This window comes from Eptatretus burgeri, chromosome 7 (assembly GCF_056783735.1).
Source record: "Eptatretus burgeri isolate ZD-2024b chromosome 7, Ebu_testis_v1, whole genome shotgun sequence".
NCBI lineage: Eukaryota > Metazoa > Chordata > Myxini > Myxiniformes > Myxinidae > Eptatretus > Eptatretus burgeri.
Genome location: NC_140967.1, coordinates 65,407,476 through 65,432,020, shown reverse-complemented (window position 1 = coordinate 65,432,020; position 24,545 = coordinate 65,407,476). Strand labels below are relative to the sequence as shown.

The following is a 24,545-nucleotide window of genomic DNA, read 5'->3' as shown; positions in this document are numbered from 1 at the left end:
GTCCATATACAACAATGAAACATTTTCACCATACTCTTTCTTTAAGCCATTATACAAATAATCATACATCAATATCTTTGATAAATCAAGAACTGCTGTTACAATATAAATTGGTTTATCCATTACAATACTTTCCTTTTCCATATGAATAGCAGAAAAGTTCTCTGAAAAAACCTCTTCTCTCTTAAAACTTGTTTTATTTATCAATCTAGAAGCTTCTTTCCAAGATGTTGCAAATCTAATGTTTTGCCTGTTTCTAACATTTTCCATTGTCTTTCCAAAGACAGCATTATTCATCAATTTATAGAATTTCCCTTCAAATTTTACTTTTGTATTTGTTCTCATATCTGTATTGAATTTAATATACTTTTTCATCCAAGGACTTTGTTTAAATTTTTAGACTCTATGAATTTTAGCTACTCTCAATCCTTCTCTCAAAAACTGTTTCAAGCTTCTCTGATGCAAAACATATCCCTCTTTATCATAGAATGTTGTTAATAATTTTTCTGTCGATTTGCCTATAATATTAAAACTTTTATAATCATTACTTAACCATTCTTTCTTTGGGGTTTCTTTCTCACATGCAAAAGGAAGGTCTTTATGCTTATTATGAAGATCACTCGGGTACCTCAAATCAATTTCAAAATAATAACCTTCTTCCTCATTCAATTCCTCTTGAGAAGAAATAACAATATTCATCAAAGCCTTTTCATAATCCTTTTCTTCCACCCACTCTAATTTACCATAAGGCATAGATTGAGACATTACCCATCCATACAAATTATTAGCATCAAAATACATCAAATAATTACTATCTTTTTCACTATCATAATTTGGAAGCTATTTATTATTTGCTTTAGCATATCTTTTTGAACATACTTGTGATATTCCACCTCTCTTAGACTTCTCAATCATCCAAAGCATATCTACATCACTGATTAAATCTATATCTTGTTTTGTCATTTTCAACATTGCACTCGAAGCAAAACCAGGAGCTGTGAAATAGTGGGCAGGATCTAATCCATAACAATTTTTATTATGACAGAGTGATCTAAAAGTTTCAAACACATCAGCTAACAATAAAACATCTGTTTTTAGATACAAATCATGATATTCTCCAAGGTTCTTTATCTTAAATATTTTCAAAATTTCTTGTGCGTGTTTATATTCCTTATCACTTATCTCTTCTTCATAAAGGTCATTATAGAAACTTTCTTTTGAAGGAAGTTGTTTTTCTTTAAATCTCATAAATGAATCCATATAATCATAAGGATAAATTCCCTTACTTGTAAGAATTTTCTCTTTACTTTGAATTTCATTCCTTGTTTGAATTTCCTCTCAAGTTAGAATTCCCTCTTTAATCAGAATTTCATCTTTAATCAGAATTTCCTCTTTAGTTAGAATTTCATTAATTGTTTGAATTTTCTTTATAATTAGAATTTCATCTTCAGTTAGAATTTCTTCATTAATTTCCTCATTAATTAGAATTTCCTCTCTACTTTGAATTCTATCTTTAATCTGAATTTCCTCTTTGGTTAGAATTTCCTCTTTTGGAAAGAATGAATTAAGATTTGCAAAAGACCCCGTGGAGCTTAGATTTGATGCTAGGTAGGCTAGTGGTGTTCCCATAAACTTGTAAGAATCTAGAAACCTAATACGAGTTAAAGGTTTTGTGACTATCATTTTTGTGAATGAAATATACTTTTGACTTGTGTTTCTTATGTCAGAAATATTCCCTGGTGTTTTTGAAAGTTCATTTATAAATAGATGTGTATCATAGTTGGCGCTGTTGTGAAGAAAGACAGGAATAAAAGAAGGAAATTTATAATTAAGATTACAACAGGAATGAGCGGGACCTCTATATTTACCAGTAAGATGACAATGATCCCTAACTTTAGACTCCTCAATTTCCTCCTCACAAATATGACAGATATTGTTCTTTCTAAATTCTAATTTTTCTTCTTCGGTTAATTTCATCGGTTCATTTGTTTCTTTCATTATGACATCATGATGTTCGCGGATGACATCATGATCTGTAGGGAGAGTAGGGAGCAGGCTGAGGCAAGCCTCGAGAGGTGGAGGTACGCACTGGAGAGAAGGGGAATGATAGTCAGTCGGAGTAAGACGGAGTATATGTGCATAAATGAGAGGGAGGGTGGTGGTATGGTGTGGTTGCAAGAAGTTGAGGTGGGGAAGGTGGATGGGTTTAAATACTTGGGATCAACTGTCCAAAGTAATGGAGAGTGTGGGAGAGAAGTGAAAAAGAGAGTACAGGCAGGATGGAGTGGTTGGAGAAGAGTTGCAAGAGTGATTTGTGACAGAAGGGTAGCTGCAAGAGTGAAGGGGAAAGTATATAAGACGGTAGTGAGACCAGCTATGTTGTATGGTTTGGAGGCAGTGGCACTAACAAAAAGACAGGAAGCGGAGCTGGAGGTGGCAGAGTTTAAGATGCTGCGATTCTCATTGGGAGTGACGAGGATGGATAGGATAAGAAATGAGTATATTAGAGGGACAGCGCAGGTAGGACGGTTTGGAAACAAAGTGAGAGAGGCGAGATTGAGATGGTTTGGACATGTGCACAGGAGGGAAGCGGAGTATATCGGGAGAAGGATGTTGAAGATGGAGCTGCCAGGCAGGAGGAGAAGAGGAAGGCCAAAGAAGAGGTTCATGGATACGGTGAGGGCAGACATGCGGGTGGTTGGAGTGTCAATGGAAGATGTGGAGGATAGAGCAAAATGGAGACGGTTGATCCGCTGTAGCGACCCCTAACGGGAGCTCGCCGAAAGAAGAAGAAGATTTGTTTCTTTCATTAATTTAGTTAGTCTTATACAATCCTTTTCTAATCGTTTTACAAACTCTTGTGAAGCTTTTTTTCCACTATAATGTTCAAGTTTATTATACTTTTCTCCAACAGATGATTTGATGTAATAACAGAAACCACAAGGAATATGTTTTTGATATTTACCTTCGCAAACTTTGTTGCGAAGGTTATGTTTTGATCGCTGTGTTTATTTATTTATTTGTGAATATGTGTGTTTGTTTGTTTGTTTGTTTGTTTGTTATTCGCATAACTCCAAAAGTATTGAACTGAATCGCAGCAAATTTGGTGGGATGATTGGTTATTATGCGAGGACCATTTGATTAGATTTTGGGAGCGATCGGGTCAAAGGTCAAGGTCAAGGTCATGAAAAGGTCAAAATCGTCTTTTTTACCATAGCATGGTCAATTTGTATCCAATTTGCATGCAACTAATGCCAAAATGTTCAGAATTCAATGCTCCATCTTGTGATATGTGAAATGACACAATGACGTAATAACCCTTATTAGCGGTTGGGAGTCAAAGGTCAGGGGGGGTCATGACATTGCAAAATATGCAGTTTTAGTCATAACACGGTCAATTCTTATCTGATTTTCATGAAACCAACACCAAAATGTTGACTGTTCTGTTCCCCACACTCTAATACCAATTACAAAATTAAAAGTACAAAGGTCAAGGTCGAGGTCATGAAAAGGTCAACATCGTCATTTTGCCATAGTGCGGTCGATTTTTATCCAATTTGCATGCAACCAATGCCAAAATGTTGTGAATTCAACGTCCAGTCTTGTGATATACGATATGACCCAGGAAATTTAATGCTTTTAAGCCATCATAACACATATGAGATGGCAGATGTGGTATGGGATTAAATACCCTCACAATCAACAGTTTCTGGGGGGGGGGGGCAAAATGTAGTGTTGGCGAAGGTATGCGCTCTACTGAGTGCCCGTTCTAGTTATTTGTATGTGATTCTTTTGGATTAGGAGGAGCAGTATTTATCTTTTTTAGGATACATTCAAAATCAGCATGTATCACAAATGGGTGCATGATAGATTTATTATAATCTTCAAAAGAAATCTTTTCACCAGGTTTAGGCATTGTAATTACAGCTGATTTATGATTACTACAATATTTTGAATGTTGTTCTAATTGTTCTTTTGTATGAAATGAATTAAGACCGCTTACAAGGATATATTTTGTTTGCTGTTCTGAATACCTGAGAAGATTAATCTTGATAAATTATTGATGTATGTATAATGTGAATTCTTTCCAACACTAAAATATGAAATATCAATGTGTTTCTTCATTTTTATAGTTGTTTGAAATTTTTAATATTTGAACTTTGTTTGTATCCGTTAATCCATATACATTAATCGAAAGATTATTCTTTTTCTCAAACTTAGGAATATCTGTTAGTGGCATTGGGAATTTAAAATCTTTAATGTCCAAGGTATTCTCATATTTCATATATTGTTTTACTCTTTCTGAATTACAATTTGGTGGATGTAAGTGAGCAAGAACAGACCAGAGAAAACATTTATTATCATTGTTCTTAATATTAACAACTGCCTTCTTTAGTTTTTTTTCTTTTGGGAATTCAATATAAGAAGAAGCTTTAAGAGGGTTTGATTTTAGAATGTGTATATCGAAAAAGATGATTTTTAAAATATTAAATTCACTTCCTCCCACTGTATTATCAACATCCTCCTCTTGTCTTGATAGTTCTTCATAAACCACACTATTCAAAAAATCTTGAAATGATGTTATAAAATGAAGATCTGTTCTCAGATAAGGAGTTTGTTCTTCATCTTGTCTTTTCATATTCATTTTCACACCCACATAAAACTTTAAAGTTTTCATTTCTTTTAATGTCTTTGTAATAACTTTTTCAACATCAGGTTTCACTATTTCATTTGATTCAGCTATTGATGATGGACCGGGTTCTCCAAATTGAAAAATCCTTATTTTTATATGCCCTTTAAATGCCCCATCATTGTTTTCAATATAATAGTCTCCCTTTACTTTAAACTCATTTTTCTTGTGTTTTTGTGATTGAAGATGTCTTATTAGTACTCTTCAAAACATCCTTTGAGCAGATATCACAATGTTTTCTTTCCAACTCAAGAGGAGATATTTGATGAAATAGATTAAATGTGTTTGTTGGTTTGAAGGTGTTTTTTTTATAATATTTATATTTGTGATTACAAACATCGCAGTACGTTGTATTCACCATATTTATATAATAAAACTTTGCCTAAACTAAAATTTTCTTGATGAAAATTTCGTTTAATTTATAGGTGAATCTGTGCTGAAAACCATTTTATCCTCCAACTTTTTCACTTAATAAATACAATGTTTCAAGACACAAAAGACAAGTTTCAATCAATCTCTTCATTTGTTAAAGATACTGAGAAATATGTCAAGGATGTAAAATTGAACAAAGGTAAATATGACAACTATTGGATAAAAACAGTTATGGTGGATAAGATGAGTTCTTCAATTTCCTTCAGTGGAAGGGCTTTTAATATACCTGGAAGAACATCAATTAAAGGATCTCTAACAAAAGTTTCTCCTCTCCTTCTGGTAATATATTCAAAACGAGAAAAAGCAATGAAACAAGAAAAGGTATCAAAAAATAAAAACCTTATAGATGAAGCTTTAGAAAGAAAAGATAAGACCATCTGTAATATGCAAGGAGAAATTTGTATTTTTTTCAACAACCCTAAAGATGCAAATCCTGATGAAATAAAGGATGTTAATATATCAGGTGAAATGACATTTCGTTCAATAGAAGTTAAGGATCATTTTAAAATTAGCTTTAAAATAAAAAATGTTGTAATTGAATCTGGTAATGAAAAAAAGTAGATAGATATCGATGGCAATATTATTAAATATGAGTCAATATGCAACTGAAAGTAAAAATGAATTTTGGTTGAAGTAAAGTTTTACTTTATAAATATGCTAGACTTACCTGATTCTCCATATGACAAATTTGAGAATTGTTCTGCGTGTGATCGAGTGGGATTAAACACAGAGTCAAAAGCCTATAAACAATGTATATTCTGTGATTATGTTCTAATTAATGAGAATAAAAAATATAAAAAGGAAAAGAATTCTTTTAGATTTACACCAAACATGAATGACTTTACAAGATTGATTAGAGAAATGAATGTAAAGTATGAGGGTGATAACACACCTTTCCTTACAAAGGAAGAAACTGAACGTATTAGAGAAATATTCAAAGGATTGTTGTTATATATTATTCATGGATGTGATTTTCAGGGAAATATCAACACAAGATATTGTATAAATAAAATAATGGATTATCTTGAAATTAAACCTGAACTTAGGATAAAATATAGAGTTTCTAAAAAAGCCAACAATAAATTAAATAACCTGTTTTCCAAATTTATAAATGAATGATTTTTTACCTATTTGGGAAAATAAGATAAAATTTAACAATCAGAAAAATCTTCCAAATTCATTAAGATGTCTCATAGTTGGTTCAAGCGGATGTGGAAAAACCTGCTGACTTTTGAAGATGCTCCTGACTCCCAACTTTTTTGATTATGATAATTTAATAATTTTCACAAAGTCGAGTTTTCAACCAGAGTATCATCTACTCTCACAAGGTTTTAATGCTGGTCTTCAAAAAGAAGATATAATCGGTTTATTTAAACTTCAAAAAAACCTAAATGATTATAATATTGAAGATATAATACAACTATTTTGTGATACACAGAGATGTAAAAATAAATCAAAACCGATAACTTGTATTCTTAGTGATAATACGGATGATATACCGTCTCCCCAAGATTTGGATAAATCAAAAAAGAACCTCGTTATCTTTGATGATTGTGTTAATGAGAGAAACCAAACGGTAATGGACAGCTACTACACAAGAGGGAGACATTCTTCTTGTAATTGTATTTATCTTAGTCAATTGTACTTTCAACTTCCTCGTCGTTCCATCAGAAACAATGCTAATACTTTTATTTTATTCAATTTAAATTCAATAGATATAAACAATTTTTGGAGAGACAATTGTTCTACATTATGTAGTAAAAAGGAATTTGGGGATTATATGAAGCACATGACTGAAAAATATAAATATATTGTTGTGAAACAAGATGAGATATTAAATATTTTCCAATAAATAAATGGATGCGAAAGAAAGAGCAAGAATATTTAAGGAACATCAAGAGTTGGTTTCAAAAGTTGTAAAACAACAGGAAGACATAAAGAAGAAACACAGACAGAAACTAACGGGTGAAGAAGCATTTGAAAGAAAACAAGAGAAATTTTTTAAACCACTTTTAAAAACTTCGCAAGAAAAATTTATGGTTGTTTCCACAGTTCCCACAGTAGAATATACTCCTAAAAAACTTCAAATGTTAAAAGATTTCAGTCAAATGATGGAGGAAGAATTAGAGCATATAGGAGAATTAGAATATGATGATGAAGGTTTATTTCAACAACTGGAAGAGATTAATCGACCCCCTGATTATATTGTGAATGCTCTTCAAAACAATGAATATTCAGCGGATTCAAAAACCAAAGCAGGACTCATTCCAACAGAGACATCAGCAATATTTCATCTTGTTCAAGAAAAGGTATTGAGATTTAATGATGAATTAAAGTTCTTGGGTTCTGCTCAACCCGCGAATAAACTAACTCCGAGATTATTGTTTCTTCTCACAAAAGATGGAAGACAAGGTTCAACTGTGAGGAATGAATCAAAGTATGTTGATAAACCATTGGATATGAAAAATAATGATGATAGAGTAGATATGGATCTGCTGAGCACTCTTAATTATGGGGTTAGTGTTTCTGGTAAAAGTAGGAAAAATGAGAAGGAGAAACACATTATTCAGGCTAAAGTATCCTTGGTTCAGGTATTAGTTTTCTTCCAAATGACCCATCGCAATAAGTTAATAGATTGTTATTGTTGTTCGGTAGTGAGAAAGCTGGAAATAACAATTGTTTGAATGAAGCATCAGCAATTTTAGACCAGTTGATGAACATGAAAACAATTAATAAATCTCAATATAAAGACATTTTATCTCATATTAAATAAGATGAGAAGCACAATCCTGAGTTTTAATTTCACAAGAAGCGACCACACATCTTCATTCCCATACCCACAACAACTTGACCCAACAAAAGAATATGACGCATCTTTATTGTACATGGAAACTTAGAATACCTTATTTAATATAACTGATAAAAATGACAAGTTTAGTTATAATCCGGGAAGTGGATACAAAACGATAACAGTCTCACCCAGAGTATATGAGATTTCTCAAATATCTTCCGAAATTGCTCGTCTTATGAAAGAACAGGGTGATGAACCAAAAAATATTGTTACAGATATTCAAAAACATACTTCAAAATCAATGCTTAAACTTAAAAATAACTACAAGGTTGATTTCACAATTGATAATTCATTTAGAGAGTTATTGGGTTTCTCCTCAAAAAGGATTGAAACGAATGGGACGTTTTACAGTGATAATGTCATTCAAATATCCTCAGGAGTAAATTCGGTATTATTTCACTGTGATTTGTTTGATGGAGCTTATAATGATGGAATAAAACAAATACAATATTTTCATTCAGCGCATACTCAACCCCAATTGGTTATAAATTCAATATGGAACCCAAAAATTTGGTTTATCTCCCTGTGTCAGGAAAAACAATACACAGAGTAAATTTTAGGATAACCAACCAAGATAATCATATGATTTCTTTTAACGGAGAAGTTATATCCATGAGAATTCACCTACGTGAAGTTTTCCAATAAATAAATACGATGGTTATTGTGAGGAAACACGAGTTGAGATAATATAAAATAATTACAGGGGATGGGATGTTCCTTTCCCCATACTATAAGGGTGAAGGTATGTATCTTGGTAGAGGATACTATAAACCTAAGAGACAAAGGGGTGTCGGACATCAATTTAGAGGAGATGGGATAATTGATACTCTAATGGGTATTGGTTCAACTATTCTTAAACATAAAGACCTAATTGGTTCAACTGCTTCTGCTGTGGGAAATGTATCAGGTGCTGTAAAGAGCATAAAAGATGCCCAAAAGGAATCTCATAAATTACAAGCAATTAAAGAAATTAAGAAAGGCAAAACTCAGTTGTCCCCCCAAGAACGACAGAAAATAATTCAAATACTTGGGTCAGGGTTTCAAAAGTTTTAACATCTTTTTTCCTCAATAAATACAAGTATGAAAGCAATTGATAGTATCTATGATTTGGATGATACTATTATCATCTCAAACTCCACTAAAAAAGAGGATTACTTCATGGTAAATGCAATAACTGGAACAGACTGGAATGCAAATGGTACAAAAAGTTTTGAAATAAATAATCAACAAGCCAATTTGAATCTATCCGAAAGTTTCTTGTTGTGTAAATTTAAATTCACTAAGGCTGGGAATAACACAAACGCTACACTCGTAAATGATTTCTTCTGGAAAATGTTTGAAAGTGTTCGTTTGTATATTGGAACACAAGAAATTGAAGCAGTTGATTATGTCTCTGCTGTATCTGAAATGATGAAATTTACACTATATACATTCAGTGATAGAATGGGAAAGGAGGCTGTCGAAGGTTTTATTCCTGATATGTCAACGGGAACACCCACAGACCCTGGATATACTCAAAGGAAAGGAACGTATACTGATGATACAAAAGCAGTTAATAGTTTTACTGTAGCAGTTCCTCTTTAAGGTATATTTGGATTTTGTGATCATGATAAAGTTCTGTATGGTCTTAAAATTAGATTTCAACTACAAAGGAATGGTAATGAAAATAGATTACTCTTTCATGTTGGTAGTGCTTTTGGTGAGCAGAATAAATTTTTAATTGATGAAATGAGTTGGTATATTAGTGAATATACTCCTAATCTTAAAACAGAATAGATGTTGAATAGAAGACTTAACTCAAAGAAACCACTCAGTCTATCATACCTCAAAAGAAGATGTCAACACGTTAAACTAAACCAAACCACTTACATGTGGAAAAAAAAAAATATATATATATATATATTTTTAAGCCAATTTGAATCTATCCGAAAGTTTCTTGTTGTGTAAATTTAAATTCACTAAGGCTGGGAATAACACAAACGCTACACTCGTAAATGATTTCTTCTGGAAAATGTTTGAAAGTGTTCGTTTGTATATTGGAACACAAGAAATTGAAGCAGTTGATTATGTCTCTGCTGTATCTGAAATGATGAAATTTACACTATATACATTCAGTGATAGAATGGGAAAGGAGGCTGTCGAAGGTTTTATTCCTGATATGTCAACGGGAACACCCACAGACCCTGGATATACTCAACGGAAAGGAACGTATACTGATGATACAAAAGCAGTTAATATTTTTACTGTAGCAGTTCCTCTTTAAGGTATATTTGGATTTTGTGACCATGATAAAGTTCTGTATGGTCTTAAAATTCGATTTCAACTACAAAGGAATGATAATGAAAATAGATTACTTTTTCGTGTTGGTAGTGCTTTTGGTGAGCAGAATAAATTTTTAATTGATGAAATGAGTTGGTATATTAGTGAATATACTCCTAATCTTAAAACAGAAGAGATGTTGAATAGAAGACTTAACTCAAAGAAACCACTCAGTCTATCATACCTCAAAAGAAGATGTCAACACGTTGAACTAAACCAAACCACTTCCATGTGGAATTTGGGTGTTCTGGAAGGAAAGCCACGATATCTGTGGATCATTTAAAAAAAAAACAGATGGCGATACTGCTACTGATAAGAAAAATGCATTGAGTGATAATGCTAAGGTGAAACAACTTCGTGTTTTTCCAGATGGAACATTTTATCCACGAGATAGATTGGAAATTAATTGGGGAAAAAAATGATTATGCTAAAGCATACAAGTCTTACCAAAAGGTATGTGAAAGTAATGGAAATAAAGAACCTATTTTGGATATGACAACATTTAAAAGTTTGTTTACAATCTATGTGTTTGACCTGAGTGCTCAAAAGGAAACTATAAAGTCTAATCGAGTAGATACTTCCCTATACATTGAAATCGGAGAGAGTGAAGAAGTTGATGCATTTTGTTTGCTTTTGGAAGAAACAGAATAACAGATTAATACAGATAATGGTGTTATGATTAGTCTCACATAATTTTTTGTTAAATAAATGAGTGGCAAAGTACCAACTGCGGTATATGTTAATCAAATCAATCTTCATAAACTATCATCTTGTGTTCAAAATCAAAAGCCTTGTACGATTAACGTTAATACAATTCAGAGAAAAGGAGCAGTAAGAATTGATGTTTTGCTCACAAGAGAACAGGTTAAAATCTTGAACGATACTGGCTCACTTAAAATTATAATGACAAAACCAATGTTGAAAAAATATTCAATAAGAGAGACGAGTGGAGGATTTCTCCCATTTCTAATTCCTTTATTTGCTGTTTTAAGTGCGGTTGGAGCATTGACGGGTGGTATTTCAACAGCGGTGAAAACTGCCAACGAAAGGAAGGCTCAACTCCGGGCTCAAAAAGAATTGGAAAGACATCACAAAGAGTTGGAGAAACAAGTTAGTGGAAGTGGTGTAATTGTAGATTTTGCTGAAAAACTTGAAGGTCTCCCTGATAAAGCGAGATTGTTAGTTGGAGATATGCTTTCTTCTATCGCACAAGCAGGTGTAAAATTAACTAAAAGAGGTAATGGATTATATCTTTCTAATAAATAAATGAGCATTGATGAGTGGTTTAAAGAATTTGGAAAGAATACAACATCAAATTTTCAACTTGTCAAATATTGGAAGAAATTAAAAATTCATAATGTGGTTATTTGTATGAGAGATGAATTAACAAATGTGCCTAAACATACAAAGAATATTATTATGAACTTAGAAGATAATAATGGGAACAGTTCTCATTGGGTTTGTATTTTTAATAGTCAAGACAAATATTATTTTGATAGTTTGGGTCTTCCACCACCTGTTGAAGTCATAAAATTCTTACAGAATGGTGTTTATCAAACATTTCAAGTCCAATAATTAAATTCCAAGGGTTGTGGCCAATTATATCTATATGTGTTATTTCAACTCAACAAAAATATAAAATTTTATGACATTATTTTTAATCTAATATAAATGACATATTGGGAAAGATGGTTCTCTCTTTGGTGTATCCCAAGAACTGGATATTGATTTATCAAATTATTACACAAAGGCACAGGCTGAATGACATAAATATAATATAACCAAAAATATTAATCTTAAAAATGTTTATAAATTAAAAAATTATCCAATCCCGACTGACGCGAATGACTTGGTGAGATTAAGTGCTTTATCACAATATATATCCTTAAATAAAACGGCTGTATATTCCAAAGATACAGAAGTGTTGATTTTATCTCCAGGTCATACAGAATTCACAGTTCAAATTAAAATAAATTTTTATAAAGAAAGGCGTATCGTTTGTATGAGAATAGAACAATGGGGGTATGATATGAATGATTTAGGGTATAATTGGTCATTTAAAATTGACCTAGAAGAACTGGAACAATTAAATCAGTCTCGAAAGGAAGAATATTATCCACTTGGTATAGAGAATGAGTTTTGTGGAAGCACGATTATTAGTAAACAACAAATAAAAGAATTTAATAAGGGTAAATATAATAATGGTTTTGCCCTCGTTTATATCATGAAAACAGAAAACAGCATTATATATAATAAGTAAGGAAATATAAAATGATTTAACCATGGGAAGATGGGGAGGTGTTTCGTGTCATAATATTATTCTAACATTTCTACTACATAAAAGACGGCAAGAAGGCTTCAAGAAAATTATCATTTCTGTGTCCAAGCATACCTTCAAGAAAAGGGTATTTGGTATTTTAATAAATATGTTCTACAACATAAGAATGAGGTATTTTCAATAAAAGACTGGCATTATGCTGATGTTGATAAACCGACAACTTTAGATTTAATTAGAATGTTAAATAATGAAAAAATTATAAAGTTAAGAAAAGATAAGGCTCTTTTAGAAACTCAAAAGAAATTTTATTGGTTTCCCTTTGTAAAAAAAATTATTTTGGATAGAGGAATAACAAGAAATCCTGATGAATATATGTATGATATTCTATGGGGTGTAAGCGATTGAAGGATAGTAAGGGACGAGGAAGGAGTTGAAGAGAGAGAAGAGGAGGAAAAGGAGAAGAGAGAAGGAGGAGAGGGAGAAGAAAGAGAAGGAGGAGAGGGAAGAAAGAGAGAAGGAGGAGAGTGAGAAGAGGGAGAAGAGAGAGAAGAAAGAGAAGCAGGAGAGAGAGAAGGAGGAGAGAGAGAAGGAGGAGAGAGAGAGAAGAGAGAGAAGGAGGAGAGGGAGGAGAGGGAGGAAAGAGCGAGAATGAATAAATATCAAAATATGGAAACCAGTGAGATTAAAAATAGATTGGAGGTATTACAGAAAATAACTCAACCCACCGAGGAGGAAAACAAAGAATTGACAAGTCTATTTGCAATATTTTCGATAAGACTATTGTCATCGGCAAGATATTGATTTTAATTCAAGTTTTTCATTTTTTTCTTAAATAAATGGAGGAGAGAGTGAAGGCATTTCTAAGGATTCTTTATGTTTAAAAAATTAAGATTCAAATGTGCATGTTGGAAACTAAAAAGGTTTTTGCACTCTGTAGGAATTTTTCTCATAAATAAATGAGTTATTGTCTCAAATGGAAAAAGAAAACTAATACTAAAAATATTTCATATTTTAAAAGTAAAAATAACAGGGTTATACAAAAAGGTACATGTTCGGTGTGTGGTTCAAAAAAAATCAATTTATCTCCAAACACAAACGTGGAGGAGATATACAAAAGTTTTTATCAGTAAGTAAATTTACATCTACTGGAATACCAGGGGAATTACATCTTCCAGGGTATTCTTTCTGTGGTCCAGGCACAAACTCGGAGAAAAGATTAGATGAGGCAGACAATCCTAAATCATGGAGTATGCCCATCAATAGGGTTGATGAAGTGTGCATGAGGCACGATATTGATTATGGGAATACCACAACGTTGAAGAAAAGCATGAAGCCGATAGAGAAATGTTGTATAATTTATCTCTGATACGAAATCCAATGCTCATAGAAAATGTTGATAGATTCATCATGAAGAAGATGACCAGTGCTAAATTGAAACTTGGGCTTGGAAATTCAAAAAACTTAAAGGCTCTAATGATGTCATTAAGACTGAAGAGCAATTAGCTGATGAATTACATAAACCAATATTCACAAAGTTTCGTAGAAGGAAGGTTTATTCCAAGGAAGTTGATTATATCTGGTCTGCTGATTTCATTGAACTCAATAATGATAAGGGGTACAAGTATGCTTTAACCGTTATTGATTTGAGGAGTGGATACGCATGGGTTGTCCCTTTAAAAAACAAAACAGGTAATACTCTTATGTTAGCCTTTCAACAGATATTTAATAAAAGTAAGACAAAACCTCAAAAATTGTGGACTAATGAGGGTAGAGAGTTTTATAACAAGACATTTATGAGTTTTCTAAAAAATAACAGTATTACATTATACAGTGCCTTTAATGAAGGAAAGGCCGTTGTTGTTGAACGTTTTAATCGTACCTTAAAAGAGAGACTATCTAAAAAATTCACACAACTCGGTTCACAACAATGGTCATCTTTTATTCAGGATATTGTGGATAAGTATAATGACACGATTCACACGTCAACGAATATGAAACCATCAGAAACATGTACAAAATTAAAATATGAAAAAGTGATTATTGTCAGAAAACCTAAGTTCAAAGTTGGTGATATCGTAAGAATATTTAGGTGCAAATCTCATTTTGAAAAAGGTTATACTAAACGATGGACGAACGAACTTTTTACGATTCCTTGGACTTGGATACGGTTCCTTGGACTTATAAGATATATGATTTAGAAGGGGAAGAGATTTTAGGTTCATTTTATTCACAGGAATTACAAAAGACAAAACTAAGCAGATAATACCCATGGGAGCAATGGGTTGGCGCTTCACTCCCTCCTACTATACACCTTTGTGGGCACTCGAGGGCCAAGTCCGAGGTGTATAACAGTATATAATGTGTGTCAAGGGGGGATGTTCACAGAATCCTCAACTGAATAGTCAAGGCTTAACTTTTGTTTGTTGATGTGTGTGTGTGTGTGCGTGCGTGCGTGCGTGTGTGTGTGTGTGTGTGTGTGTGTGTGTGTGTGTGTGTGTGTATGTGTGTGCGCGCGCGCATGCGCGCAATGGGAGCAATGGGTTGGCGCTTCACTCCCTCCTACTGTACACCGTTGTGGACACTCGAGGGCCAAGTCCGAGGTGTATAACAGTATATAATGTGTGTCAAGGGGGGATGTTCACAGAATCCTCAACTGAATAGTCAAGGCTTAACTTTTGTTTGTTGATGTGTGTGTGTGTGTGTGTGTGTGTGTGTGTGTGTGTGTGTGTGTGTGTGTGTGTGTGCGTGCGCACAATGGGAGCAATGGGTTGGCGCTTCACTCCCTCCTACTGTACACCGTTGTGCACACTCGAGGGCCAAGTCTGAGGTGTATAACAGTATATAATGTGTCTGCAATGGGAGCAATGGGTTGGCGCTTCACTCCCTCCTACTATACACCGTTGTGGACACTCAAGGGCCAAGTCCGAGGTGTATAATAGGTGGCATCTGCCGTATATAATGTGTGTCAAGGGAGGACGTTCTTAGATATGTGAACCCAAAACACAGAATCCTCAACTGAATAGTCAAGGCTTAACTTTTGTTTGTTGATGTGTGTGTGTGCGTGCGTGCGTGCGCACGCGCGCGTGTGTGTGTGTGTGTGTGTGTGTGTGTGTGCGTGCGTGCGCGCGCGTGCGTGTGTGTGCGTGTGTGTGTGTGTGTGTGTGTGTGTGTGTGTGTGTGTGTGTGTGTGTGTGTGTGTGTGTGTGTGTGTGTGTGTGTGTGTGTGTGTGTGTGCGTGCGTGCGTGCGCACAATGGGAGCAATGGGTTGGCGCTTCACTCCCTCCTACTGTACACCGTTGTGCACACTCGAGGGCCAAGTTTGAGGTGTATAACAGTATATAATGTGTGTGCAATGGGAGCAATGGGTTGGCGCTTCACTCCCTCCTACTATACACCGTTGTGGACACTCAAGGGCCAAGTCCGAGGTGTATAATAGGTGGCATCTGCCATATATAATGTGTGTCAAGGGAGGACGTTCTTAGATCTGTGAACCCAAAACACAGAATCCTCAACTGAATAGTCAAGGCTTAACTTTTGTTTGTTGGTGTGTGTGTGTGTGTTGGTGTGTATGTGTGTGTTGTGTGTGTGTGTGTGTGTGTGTGTGTGTGTGTGTGTGTGTGTGTGTGTGTGTGTGTGTGTGTGTGTGTGTGTGTGTGTGTGTGTGTGTGTGTGTGTGTGTGTGTGCCCCCCAACTCTCACATTCAAAATCTCAACCCCAACCCTCACATTCAAAATCTCAACCCCAACCCTCACATTCAAAATCTCAACCCCAACCCAACCCTCGCCCAACACAATGTCCTTTTCTAAATGAGATTTCCACATATATATATATATATATATATATATATATATATATATATATATATATATATATATATATATATATATATATCTATTTTATTTTTTTACGTTTTTTTTTTTCTCTTCTTCCAATTCTGTCTTTTAAGGCATTCAGGTTTGATGACCGATAAAGGGGGAGTAAGCCTGCACTTTCTTCCCAGAACTAACAATATTTTTTTAATGTCGTTTTGTCTTCTTCCAATTTTGTCTTTTAAGGCTTTCAGGTTTGATGAAGTAGAAAGGGGGAGTAAGAACTTTCCTGCACTTTCTTCCCAGAACTTTCTTGATCTTGCTCCCATCAAGCACCATCCAACAAAGAACGACATCGATAGGTTTAGATCCCAAAGAGTGGGAGAAACCACATTTCAAGTCTCAAAAATAAACCCAACTTTCCAAGTCTTCAAGGTATAACCACATTCCTGTTGAGTTTCCAAGATATGTATCACATTGTGAGTTATCAAGCCAGAACCCACATTTCAAGTCTCCAAAATAAAACCAACTTACAAAGTCTCCAAAGAATAACTCATTTCCTGTTTTTTTTCAAAATTTGTGAGTCTCCAAGGTAGACTCCATATTTGGAACCATCTTGGCAGAACCCTTTTCCCGAGTCTCCAAGGTAGTTATTTAAACCATCAAGGCAGAACTCATTTACTGATTTTTTCAAAATTTGTGAGGTCTCCGAGGTAGATTTCATATTTAAAACCACCAAGGATATCTCATTTACTATTTTTTTCAAAATTTGTGAGTCTCCAAGGTAGGCCCCATATTTAGAACCATCTTGGCAGAACCCTTTTCCTGAATCTCCAAGGTAGTTATTTAAACCATCAAGGCAGAACTCATTTACTAATTTTTAAAAAATTTGTGAGTCTCCAAGGTAAAACTTGTATTCTGGCTCATCAAGGTCGAGCTCGTTCTGTGGGTCTTGGACGATAACAAGGTCTCTGAGGTATAACTCTCTGGTTGGATCATCAAGGTCGAGCTCGTTCTTTGGGTCTGGGACGCTCATCAGGTCTTCAACCAAGCCAACAATTTCGCCCCAAGTTGTGGCAAAAGCAGTATTTTCATTTCGTATTTCAGATACAATTTCCTGTGAGAGAAAATAATCATGTATTAATTAAGTTATTTAATTATTAAATGAGTCTATGCTTAAATCAAACTTTGAAAATAGGAAAATAAAATCTTACCTCAACAGATAAGAGGTTTGAATCCAGTTCATCAACTTGAAGGTTTAGTTCCATACAAGTTGTCGAGCTCCAAGCAAGCACACAGCACACCATTGCCAGCAAAAAAATGTTTAAAATGGAGCCTGGGCTTCAGGCTTTTATAGAGAAAGACTGGTGGGTGTGGTTTCCTTTGGAAATTCCCTGGGCAAGCCTTCGTTGGGGAATTTTTCAAAACCATAACATTCTGGAATTTTCTCGCGATTTCTTTGTGAGTGAGAGATGAACTGGAAATGATGTAAGAGTAGGCGGGGCTGAGGAAAAGTGGTCGTGGCTTGTGAAAATAACTCATGAAAAATGGGCGGAGCTTCGGGAAAGTGGGCGTGGCTTACAAAAATACCTCATGATAGTGGGCGGGGCTTATGAAAAGTGGGCGTAGTTTAGCGAAAAATAATCTGAGATTCAGGAGGTGATCAAACAAGAGCATTAAGAGAAGTTTATCATTTCGTAATGGCACAAAAGGGGTATCTTAAAAATATAAAGATTCAAATGTTTTATTTTTAAATATTTTAGATGGGGATTATTGTGCAAAGAAAATTAAACTATTGAAGGAATTTGAGAATGAACAAATCTTTATAGGTTCAATGAGTGAGCAAAACAATATGCATTGGTTATTTGAAAAAGAGTGTCCCTCGGCTTACATGTTTCAGTTATTTCTTCAGAATCACCTTTAACAAATCACATTATTACTTTACTACTTGAACAAATCTTTATCTTATTGCATTGATTATTTGAAGAGTGCCCCTAGGTTAAAAGGGGAGACAAATAAATATACCTTGGGATAAAAAGGGGCTTTACTTTTTAGGGGAAAAAAAAATGAATCGCTGAAAATCCCCCATTCATTGACATGGGGAAAAGTGAGCCAGAATCAGTATATTCACCCTACTGATAATGACCCTATAATCACTGTGTTATGAGGAAAAAATTCTAAGTTGTTCCAAATTTTCATGAGGGCTCCTATAGTTTCACCTTATTATAGCTCGTTTTGGCCAAAAAGCCATTTTAGCTTCCTATAGAGTGAGAAATATGCATCCCAGAAGCTATCTGATGCCATAATTGAAAAGTTTCTATTCCAATTCGTAAATATTTGCAATATTAACTTTCTAGAGGAGTCCATTGTAAAATTATAAGCCAATGAAGTTGGAAAAAAATGCGTTTTTCACATTTGGCATTTTTAGGGCCAAATTTCAAAGGTCTCTAGAGATAGATATTTTTTAAACTATGAGGAATTGAAAGCTAATCTTTTGCATGATGGGTAGAGCAATATAGATCTACATTTAATAATTTTTTCAGCAAAATCTGAGGAGGTGACCTGGGGACCCTTAGGTGAGTTGTCACAGAATGACCCTTGTTCAATACAATGGACATTTCTCACATAATGAAGTCTTCTATTCTGTGTCGAATGATCTTTAGTAATGTCTTGCTTGCATGTGAAATATTTTTCTCCAGTGAAACCAGTGAGGGACTCTTAAATGTTCTTGAGTGGCCCAGTCAAAGTCTTGACTTGAACCCAATTGAATATTCATGGCAAGAACTGAAGATTACAGTCCATCGATGAACCCCATCAAACTTGGCAGAACTAGAGCAATTTTCACGTGAAGAATGGGCAAAGATTTCACCATCTCACTGTACAAAACTGGTAGAGATCTACCCAAAAAGACTCATAGCAGTCATTGCTGCAATAGGTGCTTCCTCCAAGTACTGACCTATGGGGCTGAATACTTTTATAAAGCCGCTGTCACACCTTGACGATTTAGCCAGCGTATGCCGATTTATGAAAAATTTGTCTAAAACGCTGGCACACGTCGAATACATTGTGGGTACGTTTTGTATACGTTAAGAGCACGCTGAAAAACACTGCCATACGTCGTAGTACGCTGGCTTTAAACGTTGTCCTTTTTGGTTGTCCTCAAATTTTTGCGTGCTTGAAATTTTACGACGTATGCCGGCATATGACTCACATGTTCTGCATACGCTGGCCATAAGTTGTAGGCACGTTATGCGATCGTTGACACACGTCGACACGTGTTACTTGTAAGTTACTCATAAGTCGAAACACGTCGAGGTAATGTTTAGCGTACATGTTTAGGTAATGTTTTTTTTCCCAGGAGGGAAGCGGAGTATATCGGGAGAAGGATGTTGAAGATGGAGCCGCCAGGCAGGAGGATAAGAGGAAGGCCAAAGAAGAGGTTCATGGATTCGGTGAGGGCGGACATGCGGGTGGTTGGAGTGTCAATGGAAGATGTGGAGAATAGAGAGAAATGGAGAAGGTTGATCCGCTGTGACGACCCCTAACAGGAGCTAGCCGAAAGAAGAAGAAGAAAAAAGACTTCATTGTTTTTCAGTGTGCTCCTAACGTATACACAACTTACCCATCCCGTATTCGACGTGTGCCAGCGTTTTAGACGCATTTTTCATAGGTCGGCATACGCTGGCTAAATCGTCAAGGTGTGACTGCGATGTTGACACTTCCAATTCTCAGGCGGTTATGATTTAAATCAGCGTGCGGCAGGTTTTTAACAGAGAACGCCACGAGTTCGTCGGCGATACGTGCAGCGCGCTATGCCTAAGTTAAACTATCGTTGGGCATAGGTTGTGAACGCCAACAACAGGCTAAGCATTCGTTGGTATCAGTTATCGAGAAGACAACGAAACGTTCTGTGCCCTTTACTAATATGTTATGCATACGACCAACACGTTATGAATACGACCAAAACTTAAAAAAAAAACTCAAAACTTTAACGTATGCCAACGTTTTACATACATTTTTATACGTTGCCATTGCTGCCTAAAACGTCAAGGTGGGACAGCACCTTAACCAGCGAATTTTGATTTGTACATGTTTTTTTCAGGTATTCCTGACATGTAACCTCCTTCAACTTTAACAGTGTTTAGTTTGATCTCTTCAGTTATGAATAAAAAAGTTTATTTGGAAAAATTGTTTCTACATAATTCATAATTCATCGAAATGTGACATTATTGGTTGGGGATGAATACTTTTTCAGGCCTCTGTCTATCAAGTGACTGCTTCCACATTTTAGGACATACAATCTTGCTCCAGATCTGTGCGCAGAGAGCTGTTAAAATTTGATCGCCTCCTCCTCATCTACCTTCAGGAGTTTGATTGTAATTTCATGACATATGATGCCTTTCCAGTTGCCAGCTCTGTTAAGGCTCTATGTCCCTCACATGCTATCACTATTGGTTCATGCTCATATTCTCTTTCTTCGAAGGTTGTCAACATATTGCTATGTGTTGTATAGAGTTTTGCTATCGTCCTTCCATCTTTCTTTCACCTGTGTTTCTTCTGTCAGATCTTTTCCTGTTCTACTCTTAAGAACCGCAATCTAAGACCTAAACTTTCCTGTGATGTATCCGATCTTTCAAAAAGATCTCTTGTTTTTCTCACTTTGTTATCACTTTCTATCTCGATGCATGCTTCTTTAAAATACCGTATCTCTTTGTCATTCCTGTGTTTTCATTGGAAGTCAGCATTTAGCTGCTTGATGTCCTCTCTTGATGCACCTTTGTTTTTCATCTCTCTTCTTCTGTCTGCAATATTTATTGCCTCTTCTGACAGCTATTTAACCTTCTTCTTTGTGCCTGCTTTTGGGATGTTGTTTTTTTGGCCTCTTCTTTTACAATGTCTTCAACCTCTTGCCATAATTAATTTGACATTCTGTCAGTCAGGTCGAGCTCTGCAAAACAATTTTAAAAAATCTTTATTGCATATTGTTTTGGCACTGGTCGTTGATGGACATTAAAGATTCCATGGTGTGTTTCATGAAGAGTAGGCGAGTTATCACTGGCCCACTGAACAAACGGCGAATTCCTGCCCCAACCACCTACAGTTGAACATCAGGCTTGGCTAGCCAGATGGTGAAAAATTTTGGCCAAAACATTTCTCAGCCAATCCCACAAGAAGGTCGGAATAACTTGGGCCATAGTAGTAGTAGTAGGCATTTGAACGAATGAAACAATGAGGGTAGACTTTAAAGCACACAGCAGGCTTTTTATAGTCACTGGCTTCCTTTCTTTAAGATCGTGTGAAACAGTCTTGTCTTCATGGCATTAATCGTTATGCAGGAATAACATGAACAGTGAAATTTTATTTATTTATTTATTACAACATTCTGATAGGTATTTCACGTTACAGATCAGAATGTAAGGAACTATGACGTAAGGAATAAGCATAGTAAGGGACTATGATATCATGTATAATAAATGTATCAGCCACATTTAATCCATTTTAAATTTTCTTTGAAGTAAGTACAGTTTACTGATGGAGAAATAAAGTTTTTGCATTTTAGTATAACTAATGTACTTGCGGCATTGAAGTAAATGTATCATTTAAATCCTAAGTTCTGGCTTTTACATCAACCTGCATTTTTGTTCTGGCCAGTATCTTTGTTCCATCCACCATGTTGTTGGGTTCGCTACACAAGAGCATGCAATGTGTGAAGACGTGTGTTTTAAGCTCCATCACCTTGTCGAATTAAACGGATCCATTTGTTTTCATGCCACAAGTCCACCTGTGCTGCATAAAGCAAGGCAGGCACCGGTTTGGTGAGATCATGGTACCGGTTCATACACTGTCGACCAGGTATTTTCTTCATACTGCAGATACATTGATGTTAATCATGAACCAACTGCAACACAAACATCAACTCTTCACTTCATCCTGTCTCGCATAAGAGTGAAATTTCTTGTGCCTATCCGTGCAGCTCTTCACTGGCCTACGAGCACCTGCCAGAGGGTTGCTACTTTTTGGACCTCCAGGGAATGGAAAAACCATGCTGGTACGGGTGTGTGGACATCAAATGCCGCTGTCACAGAACTTGTCATTTAGCAGTGAGCAGTTGTACATGTTTTTTTCAAATTTTTTTTACAAAAGCAACATGAATCATTGCATTTACATCACCAATATACTGCAACGACATTCATGGCAATCGACTCAACGTGTAAATTTATTTTCATCGTGTCAACTTAAATGCCAGGCAATGTTGTTTGTCGTAGTATCTAACGATGTTCCAAACTGTGGAGGTGAAGCAGAGATGATTGAGAGTTTTGTTGTTATCATTGTGGTTTTCCTTCAAGGAAGGAAGTATCTGAGTTATGTGTTTTTCTTCGATAATGCTTTATTCCATTCATCATGACCCCTTAGGCTAAAGCTGTTGCAAATGAATCGAACGCGACATTTTTCAGCATAAGTGCTGCCAGCCTGACGTCAAAATATGTAAGTACAGAAGATGCACCGGATATGTTCAACTTTTTCATTTTTGCCTATAGTAGGAGTAAGTGCTTTGTATCTCCAAAATATAATGAAATATATGCATTTCATGCATTTGGTTTTCTATCGCACTGACGATGCATTCCTGCTGTACGTAAAAGATCACTTGAGGCATTCTTTTCAATGTCAGATTCCAACAACTTTTTCTGCTGTTTGCTTTCCCTGAAAACTTATTGTTAACCCTCATGGATATTATTGAAAACGACGAGTCAAAAGGTTTTCCCCCCAACTATGAAGGAATCATCCTTTGCAAGTTCAACTTGGCCTTCATTGTTCCCTTTAAATGCAGTTTCCAGTCGGTATCATAGGTTTTTCCAAGCTGTCAGGATAACTCAGAGATTGCGTACTCACCTTTGAACTGTCGAGTCTTGGTTCTACTTTGATTTCTGACTCGACAATAAACTGTCATGTTGGTGCTTTGCAGGCACGGTGGTGTGTCAATAAATATGCCACCCTTCGGTAGGGACATTGTCAGCTGTTTCACCTGCTAGCATTCCCTGATGAACATTGAAGATCCCACGATGCTTTTTGAAGAGTGTGGCATTGTGTGCCAGCACCCTGGTCAAATTCCAAATTCATGCCATAATAACCAGGTGAATTACTTCTGCTGTCTTATTAGCCCGCACGTGCGAAGTGAACAGCAGGGTTAAGCAATCAGTCGCAGACGTGCGTACGTACGTATCTGCATTTTTTAAGAGTGTACATGAAAAACCGTTCACCAGTGGAAATTGAAACTTTACCACATGTTACATGAGCATTTAATTCGGTGCATATTGAGCATACATCAAAATTTTTCAAAGTATAATTTGTACCCATTTATCTCAGAATTGTACATAAATGTAATTACAAATTTGCCGTTTGAAGAGTTGGCTTGCACCCAAGGCCACCGAGGGCCAGAATGGGTCCCGGGACAATACTAAGCGTAGGGCTTCCTTCATCTGGTCCCCTTGAATTTGCTTATGTTTTTTTTACATCCCATACGAAGGTTTCCATATTTCCGTCATCAGAACCACATGCCATGTTTAAGGGAAATTAGGGTGTTATTCATTTATTCCTACATGCAAATTCGTTTAACACACTTCATCTGGATGGTGTGTGGCCAACACTCCTATGTTCATTTACGTCGTCACCGCGATTGTGATTTTGAAAATTGTTCCCACAGTAGTTTATTTTACGAGGGAGGCTGTCACTGTCCATGGCAATGACATGCCGGTAAATCACCTTTTGTGGCTTGGAGGGAGACACAAAATAAAGTTGTCCCCGGTGTTTTATCATCACAAACAATCATTATATGAAACAATATTAGGTCTTGGTCCCAGGGTAGTTACCCCGCCTGACCTCCCCACCCCTTCTCAAGACTGCACGAGGTAAGTATTCTATGAATACCATCAAGTTGAATGCAACCACTTAATTGACCACTCATAGGCACATTTGTGCTTCAAACCTTCACATTACTACAATTTCCTTAACTGCCACAATTAATCCCACTTTTAGGTGGGGTCGACCGTGGGTGAAGTTTTAACAAAGTGTTTTATTAACTGCCCGGTAAAAGCTTACTTTTGACTCTAACTGATTTGAGCAAGAATTTGTAATTTGTTCAGGGAGCCAGCAATAACCTTGCCTA

General features: G+C 35.6%; 1 protein-coding gene across 1 annotated transcript in view; it reads left to right on the top strand.

Annotated features, from left to right (window-relative positions):
• Window positions 1–24,545, top strand: part of SPAST (spastin) — a 90,753-nt gene that overhangs the window by 49,509 nt on the left and 16,699 nt on the right. The window contains exons 7-8 of the mRNA XM_085888849.1: window positions 22,356–22,430; window positions 22,796–22,867. Of these exons, the coding sequence (XP_085744975.1) occupies window positions 22,356–22,430; window positions 22,796–22,867 (147 nt within the window). The remainder of the gene's footprint in view (window positions 1–22,355; window positions 22,431–22,795; window positions 22,868–24,545) is intronic.